Source organism: Apiospora hydei, assembly GCF_038363865.1.
Source record: "Apiospora hydei strain CBS 114990 chromosome Unknown utg000009l_segment0_segment0, whole genome shotgun sequence".
Taxonomy (NCBI): Eukaryota; Fungi; Ascomycota; class Sordariomycetes; order Amphisphaeriales; family Apiosporaceae; genus Apiospora; species Apiospora hydei.
Window position 1 is genome coordinate 4,571,069 of NW_027117368.1, and position 12,086 is coordinate 4,583,154.

Below are 12,086 nucleotides of genomic sequence, written 5' to 3' on the forward strand. Positions count from 1 at the left end.
GATAGAAAAAATTCAAAAGCGAGAGCGTAACTCGGCTTGAGTAGATGTGTCAATGTTAAGACGACTTTAGTGCAAGTGGTGACCCACCCCGAAGTTCGGAACCAACATGGAGAAGCGGAAGTATATATCCTGCCCCCTTTCCTTGGCACATCTTCGATAGAGTCGTCTGGAGACGAGAAGAGTAGGACGAAAACCAAGATGAAGAAAAAGGTTTATTGGATGCGAATTACCCGCCTGTTCATATCGCCCGTCTGTGTGTAATGTGTTATTCTCCACAGCAAGCCAGTCAAGATTGCCATACCAGAACGCCATTGCTCATGCACGCATTCTAGATGCTTTTCCACTCCCAAGCTCCCTAACCAACCCCCTACCTCAGCTACACGTTACCTAACTCTTTACATCGTCACCTATTGTTAACACATGGCCAAACGCAGACCTCGCCCCTAGGCTACGAGGTCCTAGTATTGAAGCCTCTTCTGTCCTTTATCCCCCTTCTTTTCCGTGTTCAGCGTGCTGAAGGCGCAGAACTTGTCCTTGATCGCCACCACCTCGTACGTGCCCTCGAGGTTTGCCATGATCGACTTGCTGTGGTCGTAGCTGACGTCGTGGCGCGTCTCCAGGATCTGGCTGGCCTGGCCCCGGCGGGCGTTGGTGCTGCGCGTGTACGTGTACTCGAACGGCGGCGTTCCCCAGAATTCAAACATAATCTCCACCTGCCCGCCCTCGTGAATGTCGACCTTGTTGGTCTTACCACGCGAGATCCTGACCGAGGGCATGGGATGGATATTCTTGGCCAGATGCACGGCTGCTCGGCACTCAGACGCCTTGTCACTAATAGACGTAATCGTGAATTCGCCAGCCGACTCAGCAATACGACGGAAGTTGGTCGTGGAGGACTTGGCCTTTCGCTCCTTGCCGTCAAACGTATACAGAACCTCGAAAGGCGGCGTTCCGGATAGCGTGTACGCGATTCGCTCGCCCACACAGTAGTCGGTTCGCGTCTCCAACGGATAGATGGCCGGCGGGTCGAACACATGTACCTGCACCGACGGTCCTCCCACCTCCGTCTTCTGCTGGCAGCCCCGAGCGTCCCGGATCTTGCGGATACGGATCCATTGCGTTCCCAGCTTGAGGAACTGCCGGGGAATCTGAATACCGTAGTTGTTGGTGGGAATGTTGGCGATGCGGTGCGTCTCTGCCAGACTGCCAGACTGGTGACGGATCTCGATTTCGAGGTAGAAAGGCGCCACGCCCTCGAGTCTGACCGGTATCTTCTCCTCGTAGTCTTGCTCCGACATGCAAAGCTTCATGGCTTGCCCGGGCTTGGTGAATGTTGCTGACGGCTTGGCATTGACATTTTGCTCCAGCACCAGAGGTTGGAACTTCCTCTTGTCGTTGTTGTACAGGTTGTCAGCAAGCGCAGAGAACTTGTATGTATACAAGCCGGCTTTGATGGTATCCAAGGGGATCGAGGCCTTGCCCAGGGCAGCATCGAACTGCTTCTGGGCGACTGCTCCTGATCCGCTCTTTGGCTTATGCTTGACCTCGTAGGAAACGTGGTATGGAGGAGAGCCTGCAAAACTTGGTTAGCCATCATCAGTATATCATAATTTGTCTTCAACGTACCTTTCAGCATGACCTCGAAACCGTCGATATCCCCTTCGCATACATCTTGCTTGATGAACACGTCGTTCTTCTCTGTTATGGTGTCATCGGGGACGAGCTTCAGCTCTGGTCGCGGGAACCAGTGCACGTCAAAGCGGGATGCCTTCGGGTCTATCTGTCCGCGGCACTGACTGTCTGTTACGCCAACCAGTTCGTAGTTACCACGCTCGGTGATCTCGATGTAATCGTTGCTGGAGCTGGCAACCCGGATCTGATCACCCTTGTCACCCTCGAGGTTGCGGTAAGTGACCCTCCAAGGCCCATCGCCAGACAGGCGCAGAGGAAGGTTAACCTTGGCATCCTCGACGACTGTCGTAACCCTCTTGCTCTCGAGAAGGCCAAACGCCACGCGTGGACGCTGCCTCCGCACGGATATCTTGGTCTCTTCTTTCAAGAAGATACGACAGCCTGTCCGGTCTTGGATGCTGGTCAGCGACAGAGTGTACTCGCCTCCTTGGGAGAGAGGGGGCTGTCTCTATGGTGTATGTGTCGCTGGTGATCTGGGTGGCCTTCTCGGATTTCTTCTTGCCATCATGAACCAATTCCCACTCGAGGGTGAAGGGTCCGTCGCCAAGTAGCTTGACTTCCAACTTGACGGGCTCGTCCAGGCAGGCGGTGATGACATCCGAAGGATTCTGGATGAAGGCAGTTGCTGGCGGCTTAACATATTGCTCAAGCGTGTATTCATCAGCCAATGGCAGAGGGACCGAGTAGATGGCGTCGTCCAGCTTCCTGAACTTGTACTGGTATCTGCCGGCGCTTCTTGGTAGGAGCTCGATTTGTTGTCGCAAACCCCTGACCTCGACTCTTTCCCTTCTGGTCCGTTCCAGATCGCTGATAACATCGTATTGGATGTTGAACGGAGGGGTGCCGACGAGATCCAGGTTCACTCTTAGACCGATTGAGTTACCAGCGCACTTGTCTGGAATTTCTTCCGCCTGGATCGACAACTTCGGTTCCAGAGGGTTGAGCAGCAGACAAGAAGAGGGCTCGTCAATTTCGCCTTCACAGGACTCGCAAGTGACTGACTTGAGCGTGTACAAGCCGGGGGCAGAAATAGTGGGCTGGTCGTACGCGTTCTTAGCAGTGAACGACCCAGTCTCGACTGCGTCCCCGTGGTCACCACTCTTGGTAAGCTTGTCAACGGGTGAAAATAGCCAATTAACGGTATAGGTGGCACTCTGCGCCTCAAGGCCGGCAATGTCAAATTTGACCGGTAGCTTCTTGTCCTTGCCCTTGGCAACCTTGAGAGGGTTGCGTAGGTCACAGCCGGCAAGTGTTGCGCGAGGCCGCTCCCTGACGCCGAAATTCTGGTACAGGTGCTTGGGCTTGGGCTTGAAGTCGGCCTCGTTATCAGGTGCGACGTACTTGACAACGTTCTGGAAGACGTCATGCACCTCATCGATCGAATACTGCCAGTCGCCGGCCTGATTCATCGACTCATTGAGCGCTACGGTGACTGTCTGTGCTCTGGCCCAGGTGAAGTCTTCCTCTCCTGGACGGATCAGGCTGCTGAGCTTTCCGGCACCCATTAACGGAGACGAGAAGCCATCGGGCTGGAGGCTTTGGAAGTGAAAGCTGTGGTCCTGGCCATTGATAACGCGGCTGTATACGATCTTCAAGGGTGGGGTACCATAGACTTCGAGGGACAGATCCGACAAGTCGTTGATGCATCTGGTGGATGATTCCGCAGGTCGTACACGTGCCCTGGGGCAAGGAACCACATACGTTGGCTCACCCGCCCTCTGCACATCGAGCTTGTATTCGTCCAGGACCTTGTTCAGGCGATAGGCGCCCGGCTTCTTGACGGGGAAGTCGTAAACGTACGAAGTGACGGACCCGTCCTCCGTGATCTTCCTTGCCTGCTTTTCGATCTCGCGAATCTGAGAGCGGCTCAGCTTCACGACCTCCTCGTTGTTCGTCTCGAAATCGATGCGCATAATCTCCACCTCGACGGGAATCGTTGCGTTGAAGTACAAGGGCACCGCAACCGTGTTGCGGCCAGGACCGATGCAGAATGGTGTATTGGTAGGATTAAGCATAGCAGAGCCCTCGGGCAGAATGTTGATAATCTGCTTGCCCATGATCAGGGAGGCATTGTGCAGAATATTGTTGACCTTGACATCGCTGCCCGATAGCGAGATTTCGCTTTCCGAGAACATGAGGTTGACAATGCTCAGCAACCAGGTCGTCAGGATGAATTGGATATTGAACATCAACAGCCAGTTGAGGATGAACTGCACGACGAACATGGTGATGACCACCGGTTGCGAAAAATCCAGCCATGGTATCCTCAGGGTGGGCAGTGCGACGAATAGGTAGACGAAATCGATGCCGACCCATTTTGTAAACGAGGTGAAAGAGCCAGTGCCGGTGGTGACGACCTGCAGCCAGTCATATAGCCTCCATGCGAACAGCGCGGTGTATATGGCAAATGCGTAGAATCTTTGGCTTGGGCCGTCGACGATGTGCAATGGTATCAATGGCTCTCGTTCGGGCACAGGGCCGGCAGTATTTGTGGGAGCGGGCGGCAGGGTTGGCTTCGCCGGCTTCTGTTGTTTAGGAGGATCTCTCGGGGTCGAGTTGAAGGCATCCCCGTTGCGTGCTCTGGGAGCAGCTGTACCTGGGGTGGCTGGAAAGCCACCCGCCCGCATGCGCGGCGTCGCATTCATGGCATTCCGTGAGGGTGGAAAGCGGTCATGAGAGGAAGCAATGGCAGTCGGAGGATGGGGAGAGGAAGACGGGATGGGTCGCCGGCCGGCTGGTTGGGAATAAAAATGGCGGTCAACCGTGTCTTGTTACCCACGATCAGGCAGAAATCGTCGGGATCCAGAAATACTTTGTTGTTGGAGCAATCAATGAATCCTCAGAAGCTCAAAGGCCAAAGGCTCAGGCTCAGGTTGGAGTAAACACACTGGACACTTAGGCCCGACCCATGCCTCGAAATCTTTCCGCACCAGTCACGTCCAAAAAGATTGGACACCCCAAACGGGCGCGTCACTGAACGCTGCATCCACATATGCTGCATTGTTGTGCACTAAGCTGGGCCTGCATAAACCGTTCGCTAGCTTGCGAGCACACCCGCGAGCACACGAGCGAAAGCCCAATTGCATTCCTCAACCCGAAGCTGCGGACCCACTAGAGCTTGGAGCTAGGTGAGGTTACATTGATAGCTACTCCCAGCTACGCCTGCTGCTAACAGCTCCTACTGCTAGCAGCTCTGTTGCTTATTACCAACAGCCTTCATGGCATTGAGACCCCAGCAGACCACAAAGATACCACCTTGTTTGATATTCGGAATATCTCAAGCATGGCAGCGATTGTTCATGCATGAATGAGACCAAACCATTGTCTTATCCGAATTGTACTTTTCTTTTAAATCTGCCCATATCCAACTCGCAACCTCTGTAGTGGTTACCCTTATCAATGTCACCTGCGAGTTGCCGGCTTGTACTCCAATGCTGCAACCTCTTACAGCCTCTGCCTGGCGCTCCTGACGTATCTTTGAATACCTAAATCACCAATCTTGGCCTCAATCGGTTGGCTGCCTCTCGCCGATTTCTCACCCGGTCTTTTCCTTCTCACCACGGCCATCGTCATTCTTTCACGCATCATGGATGATACTGCCGCAACAAAGGACGAAGGCGCAGACCTGGGCAGCCGTACCAAGGTGGATGAGGCAACAGGCAGCGAACCTGGAACCCCCGATCAAATACCAGACTCAGGCCATCCCAAGAACAGTAGCATGATGGAAACCACATCGCAAAGCGCAGCGGACAATGGCATGGAGGAAGCACGCTCTGAGCCTACCACAACACAGCAAGACACGAACTCAAATGTCATGAGTGTGAGCGCGCAGCACCAAATGGAAGTTGAGCAACCTACCGCTACAAGTAATAGCACAGTACCAGAGCCCACCACTACGGCGAGCGACGGCAAGAAAGACCGGGAGGATACGGAGGTGGTCACCTCAGCCGAGGCAGAGAACTGGGATACGAGCACGCTCAACCCCGCCGAGAACGCCCAGCCTGATTCTCCGTCATCCTCAAAGCCCAAGGACGACGACACACTCCCGGAACCTGATCCCATGGCAGTTGTTAGTGAAGATGACGAGCCTACCAAGCCCATTCGCCGCTCCGGACGTGCGAGAAAGGTCGTCAATCGATACGAAGATGAAGAATTCCAGCCTCCTTCAGCATCCCTCGGCGGTACTACAAGAATCAAGTTGTTAACCAGACCCAAACGTAAGGCGTCGGAAATGGCGTCGAAAAGGATGGAGCCAGAAACGCTGAAGGCCAACCTCGCACAACTGGAACACGCCCTGTCTGCCATGCAGCCAGGCGAGCGCAACGAGTTCGCAGGTTGGGTGGAGATCGAGTCCGAGCCGGCTTTCTTCAACGCCATGCTGCAGTCCTTCGGTGCGCCAAGCTTCCAAATTCGCGAGCTTTGGGGCTTGGACCCGGAAACTCTGGCATTTCTGCCGCGGCCTGCCCACGGTTTGATTTTCCTGTACCAATACAACGAGGATGAGGAGGATGAGGATATGACCGAAAAGCGCGAGGAATGTCCGGAGGGGCTCTGGTTCGGCAACCAGACCACCGCCAATGCCTGCGCCACCGTCGCCATAATGAACATCCTCATGAATGCGACAGATCCCGGTTTTGGTCCGGAGTTAACCGAGTTCAAGGCTGCCACCGCGGATCTACCACCGCCACACCGAGGTCAAATGCTCGACAAGAACGACTTCATCCGTGGAATACACAACAGTGCCGCAAGGCGTCTCGACCTACTTTCCGAGGATCTGTTGCTGGACAACAAATTTGAGGAGTGGGAGAAGGACCAAAAGAAAAAGCTTTCCAATGCCAAGAAGAAGGTAGCGACTCGGAAGGCCTCAGGCAACGGGAACAAGAAGAAGCCCCCGAGGAAAAGAAAGAGGGACATAGAGATCGCGAACCACTACATAGCCTATGTCCCAGTGGCCGGCCGTGTCTGGGAACTCGACGGCCTAGAGGCTAAGCCGCTGTGCCATGGCCCGTACTCCACCCCACAGTCTCCAGGTGGTAGCACCAAAGACAACGAGCTAATACAGCCGTGGCTGCACATCGCCGCATCCGCGATCGTGGCACGTATGGAAGCCAGTGCCGAAGCTCAGCTCAACTACAACCTGCTGGCTGTTTGCGACGCGCCTCTCGTGGCCGGCGTTGATGGGGACGACCAGGCTACGCCCGGAGTGGAGCAAGGAGAGAAACGGAACCCGACACCTGAGGAAAAGGAGATCATCGAGATAAGACACGAGGCCATGACCAAGATGGAGAGTCGGAAACTGGACTACACGCCGGCGATTCACGCGTTCATTGTCAAACTGGCGGAGATGGGACTGCTTCGGGAAGCTCTCAAGGATTGAGACATACATATCCCTTACTTGATTACAGGAAGCACGAACCATCCATAGTGTGTATTGCTTCACGTGGAGAGCGAAGGCGTTTTTGGGGGCTGCTACTTAGATTGCAAAAGGGGGAAAAGCAACGATTATGTGTCAGGCTTAGTGCTTTATGTTCTCATTAACTCATGAGCTGAAATGAGATGCACTTTCTGTCTGCTTGACTGTACCTAGACTTCTGGTACTAGTCTGTCGATATCTCGATTCTTGTTGTCGCAGTCGCTTGACAGTCACAGCTACATAGTGAAACCCACATTGACATGACCCATGGGAGTGTCGTAGTTCACGATAGACATGATACAATACAAACTCATGACACTCCTGCATTATGAATTCTCCAGTGAGCGAAGGTCGTGCTTAGAACCCAATAAACCCGTTGGTTGCTCTTCAGTCAAAAGTTTCCGGCCCATTGAACAACACTATGACCGTACGCAGTGAAAACTTACCAAGCCAAGACGAAACAAGATAAGCACCCACGAAATTGATGTGTTAGAGAGAGGAGACCGCAAACATATGGCTTACATACGACACTGGGGATTCCCAGATCATCACCAACTCCAGTACTAATTCGGCTGCTCGCAGTTTATCATGGGGAGGCCAGATGGTACTGAGCAAGAGGAGGCGCCGAGGGTTAGCACACGAGTGGCAATGTCATGGAGCAGATAATCAGCGGTGGCATAGACACCGCGGAAATCCTAGAAGTAGACAAAAGACAAATATACCAACAACCAAAACGACCCTCAACCGCTCATCAGAGTGCTACGTGGCAGAATAGTGCCTTCACAGTAAACAGGAATTGTCAGGGGCAGATTACTACGCGTAAAAGCCAAATACTAGTACCACATCCAAATCATACAGGAGTATCGCCCCGAAAACCACCATGAAGCACGCTATCAATACAGTTATGGTGCCGCCTTTAGGCAAACTCAAAGACCATGTTATGTCTCCTTTGCCCTGAGCCTCCCCGACCGTCTGCGACCCGAGTCCGGCGTAGGATCCACTGGTTTAGCTGCCGGCTTGCTCTTCTTCGTTTTGGTGCTACTGCCACCGATAGGCTCTGCATCTGTAGTAGAACCCTTTCGGGGTTTCTTTGTATTCTTCTTGACATGAGCCACCTCCTCAGGAGCTGCTTCCTCCTCCTCTTCTTCCTCTTTCACAGCCTTGCGCTTCGCCGACCTGGCTGCCTTTGGCGCTGGCTGTTGCTCCTCCTTCTTGATAGCTTTGGCTTTACCACCCCTTCTTCGGCGCTTTCTCCTCGAAATACTTGCTGTCCGAGCCTTCGTCCAGAACTTGGCGCTCCTCCTTGGTATCAGGCACAGTTGCTTTGCCCGTCTTCTTCTGTACACTAGGCACCACACAGCTGGTTCGACCGCCAACGGTGATGAATACGATCTTCTCACCGGTTGGCAGAGTAGTGGCAGCGTCTTTCTTCCCCCTTGCCCCAACGGTGGTTAAACAACCAATCTTCTGGAAACTTGTCCGAGTCGCCTAGGTGACCCACTGCCGTATCGCACACGTACATGATGGACTTGAACAATTTGCCCATGTCCTCGTCGCTGAAGTCGTCCGAGTACTGCTCGGGATGCAGCCTGGCATGGTACATGATCTCGTCGCCGACCCAGTTGCCGATGCCGCTGATCATGGCCTGGTCGAGCAGCAGGGCCTTGATGGGCACGTGGCGATTCCTCATCTTCTGCTTGAGGTAGTCCTCGGTGAAGACGTCCTTGTCGACGACGGGATCGGGGCCGTTCTCCTTGAGCGGCGAGTGCTTCCGGATGTCGTCACCCGGGCAGTGGACAAGGCGGATGCGCCCGAAGCGCCGGGCGTCCGTGAAGGCCACCTCGACCCTGGGGTCGCTGTCGGTCTCGAGCTGGAACTTCCAGAAGCGCGGCGGCCACTCTTCCTTGTCGTTCTTGGTCTTTTCGATGTACCGCGTGTAGCCTGTCTGTTCCGAGCGGATGTGGATCCACCCCGTCATGCCAAAATGCATGACTGGATGCGGTGGACTATCCAGAGTAATCCTAAGAATGACATTGTCTCAGTCTCCTAGTGCACGATCCCCTCTGGTGCCCAGCCAGCCATGCATATCATACCAGAAATATTTGCCTTGGCTTCCAGCGCTTACAACCTGCTTCCCCGTAACGGCCTTTTGGAACTCGGCGCCGCTGGTTCCCACTTTGCCAAAGACATTACTGTCGTCTGCAGCAATGGCTTTGCTGATTCTTTTGCCGACCAAATGCTGGCGTAGGAAATGGGTTATACGAGCAACTACGCCTTACGCGTCAGTATTCACTCGCACTAGGGGTTGACAGGCCAGGCTCCCTTACCTTCGGCGATTTCAGGCATTGTTGACCGATGATACACAACTCTTTGCAAAGGCACAAGGTATCCAGGATGCACTTGAAGGGTTCGGCCGTAAAATAGAAGGGCCAATTCTCTCGTTCTTTCGATAAAAAAGCAGAGTCACCTTGGTTGATCAACAATGGCAAACCCCTGTTGCCTGGCAGCCCGCGTCGTCGTCGATCCCGCGCCTGTCGTCACATCATTGACTTCAGCTTACCCGTACAGTATTTGTTGTGGCTGGCTCAGGGGGGTTGACACTGTACCTGGGCCAGTGCCCACTAAGGTTAGTGCCTCCCAGGGGCTCTCAAGCTCCCGTCAACGGCCAATTCAATTCATTCTTTTTAGGGCCCAAGCTGCTGCCAGACACAGACAGCGGGCCTCGCACTATCGGAAGGCGCAGGCCAAGACCTTCAACTGCAACCTGTGACCCCGCGGATTGGATCGGATTGATTGGGCCAATTTTCTTTTCATCGCAGCTCCCCCACGTTAGCTTCGATGAACTTTTTTTGACGCAACACTGACTTTGCATGTGGTCCTACTCCCCAAGTCAGGTCATACGATGACTGGATTGCTGCTTTTCCCCTTCGTCAACAACAGCCAGATATGATCAACTCTGCAAATACCAATACCGCCAGACGCAATCATTTGACGGACAACCCACCTCAGATTCCCCGGCGCATTACCCACCTCTTGCGACAAGCCAGGCAGCTTGCCGTGTAGAAGCCCCCAAACGCCCGACACGAGTCAAGATGGTTAGGAATATAGTGATTCTTTCGGGCAACTCGCACCCGCGCATGACCGAGAATGTTTGCAACCTTCTTGGTATAGCTTCTGGCGATCGCGTCTTGAGCAAGTTCTCGGGCGGCGAGAGTAGATGCGAAATCAAGGATTCCGTGCGAGGCAAGGATGTCTTCATCATCCAGACCGGAGGCGGCGCAGTCAACGATAATCTGATGGAGCTATGCATTAGTGAGTATACCTTCGCTCTCCCACTGCCGTCGCTCCTTGCCTCTGTGACAATGTGACTGCCAATCGTGTCCTATATTTGGGTTCCTGCTTCCCATGTCTATCTCTGCCTGGCTAACCAGTATGCATCACCAGTGATATCGGCTTGCAAGACAGGCTCCGCCAAGCGAGTAACGGCCGTGACTCCCCTCTTCCCCTACTCGCGCCAGCCCGACCTGGCCTACCGCAAGCAAGGCGCTCCTCTCAGTAAGCCGACGTCCGACGGCAAGTACACATTCGAAAGTGTGCCGCCCACCCCTGGTTATGGGGTTGCCCAAAGTGCCGCCATGAGCAACGGCGACTTGAGTAAGGCCCTTAACAAGGTCCGCCTTTCGCACCACGAGCATAACGGAAACACTGGTCGAAGCCACTCCGGCTCCGTCACGTCACAGACGGGCAATTTCACCACTCACGACTACGACGTGAACTTGGACCCGAAAGCTGTCGAGGCCGTCGAGGCAAAGCCCGGCTATAAGAGATGGGTGGCACAGGCTGGCACTTTGATCGCGGACCTGTTGACATGCGCCGGGGCTGACCAGTATGTATACCGACTCTATGAACTGGCTACCTGTCACGCAGGCATGCTAATACCCCGTCAGTGTGGTTGCGCTTGATTTGCATGATGCGCAGTACCAAGGTTTCTTTGACATACCCATGGACAACCTGTACGGCCGCCCGCTCTTGAAGAGCTACATCAGACAGCAGATTCCCGACTTCAAGGAGGCTGTGATCGTCTCTCCCGACGCAGGAGGTGCGAAGCGGGCGACAGCCATTGCCGATTCTCTCGGAATGGACTTTGCGCTTATCCACAAAGTGAGTTGAGATAAGATCCGGTCAGGGCCCGAATGGAGACTAATGTTTCGCTAGGAACGGCGGCCGATTAACATAACAGACCGCCAAAACGCCACCATGATGCTTGTAGGGTCAGTCCAGAATCGAGTCTGTATTCTCGTCGATGACCTGGCGGATACTGCAAACACGATCACACGCGCCGCGAAACTATTGCATCGCGAAGGCGCGACCGCCATCTATGCCCTCTTGACGCACGGTATATTCAGCGGCGATGCCCTAGCGCGCATCAATGCTTCGGCGATCGACAAGATTGTTGTGACCAACTCGGTGCCGCAGGAACAGCACAGTGCGATGTGCCCGAAGCTCGAAATTCTGGACATAGCGCCCATTTTCGCGGAGGCTATACGGAGAATTCACTACGGCGAGTCACTATCTAGATTATTCCAACACGACTGAGCCAGTCAACCGAATCCATGATGACACGGCACTTCGTGGGACGATGGATGACGAGGGAGGCTTATTCCCACGTCCCCCTGACGGTCTGCTGGTATATTCTTCTGCAGACCAGATATTGCTTCATGACGCCCTTCCAACGCGATACCCTTTTTTGACGGACATGCCACTTAATGACATGCTTATACCAAACAATACCCCTTTACAGCTGTTGGGTCTTTCTTAACTTGAAACCGATACATCCTCCCGTCGCTGTCCACGTCTATCTCGGAAAGGACATGAGCAAGGCCTTACCGCCTTTATGAGACAGCCACGTTGACTGACATGTCATTTTGTTTTTGGTCTGTGACAAAGAGACTCTTCGGTGTTCGGCAGCGGCCGGGTTTCC

At 54.0% G+C, this 12,086-nt stretch overlaps 4 protein-coding genes across 4 annotated transcripts; 2 read left to right on the plus strand and 2 right to left on the minus strand.

Moving 5' to 3' along the window:
• Positions 1 to 458: 458 nt before the first annotated feature.
• PG997_013237 (uncharacterized protein) lies at positions 459 to 4,337 on the minus strand (the record flags this gene model as incomplete). The annotated part of the gene is made up of 4 exons (XM_066817551.1): positions 459 to 1,573; positions 1,627 to 2,134; positions 2,205 to 3,339; positions 3,394 to 4,337. The coding sequence occupies 4 exons, from the start codon at positions 4,335 to 4,337 to the stop codon at positions 459 to 461; spliced, it is 3,702 nt and encodes a 1,233-aa protein (XP_066663243.1).
• A 941-nt stretch (positions 4,338 to 5,278) lies between these two features.
• Positions 5,279 to 7,069, plus strand: PG997_013238 (Ubiquitin carboxyl-terminal hydrolase isozyme L5; the record flags this gene model as incomplete). Its single annotated transcript, XM_066817552.1, has 1 exon — positions 5,279 to 7,069. The coding sequence occupies one exon, from the start codon at positions 5,279 to 5,281 to the stop codon at positions 7,067 to 7,069; it is 1,791 nt and encodes a 596-aa protein (XP_066663244.1).
• Positions 7,070 to 8,043: 974 nt separating this feature from the next.
• PG997_013239 (uncharacterized protein) lies at positions 8,044 to 9,451 on the minus strand (the record flags this gene model as incomplete). The annotated part of the gene is made up of 5 exons (XM_066817553.1): positions 8,044 to 8,281; positions 8,337 to 8,450; positions 8,506 to 9,126; positions 9,199 to 9,373; positions 9,433 to 9,451. The coding sequence occupies 5 exons, from the start codon at positions 9,449 to 9,451 to the stop codon at positions 8,044 to 8,046; spliced, it is 1,167 nt and encodes a 388-aa protein (XP_066663245.1).
• A 746-nt stretch (positions 9,452 to 10,197) lies between these two features.
• On the plus strand, positions 10,198 to 11,701 carry PG997_013240 (uncharacterized protein; the record flags this gene model as incomplete). The annotated part of the gene is made up of 4 exons (XM_066817554.1): positions 10,198 to 10,417; positions 10,550 to 10,991; positions 11,053 to 11,266; positions 11,321 to 11,701. The coding sequence occupies 4 exons, from the start codon at positions 10,198 to 10,200 to the stop codon at positions 11,699 to 11,701; spliced, it is 1,257 nt and encodes a 418-aa protein (XP_066663246.1).
• Between the last annotated feature and the right edge of the window lie 385 nt (positions 11,702 to 12,086).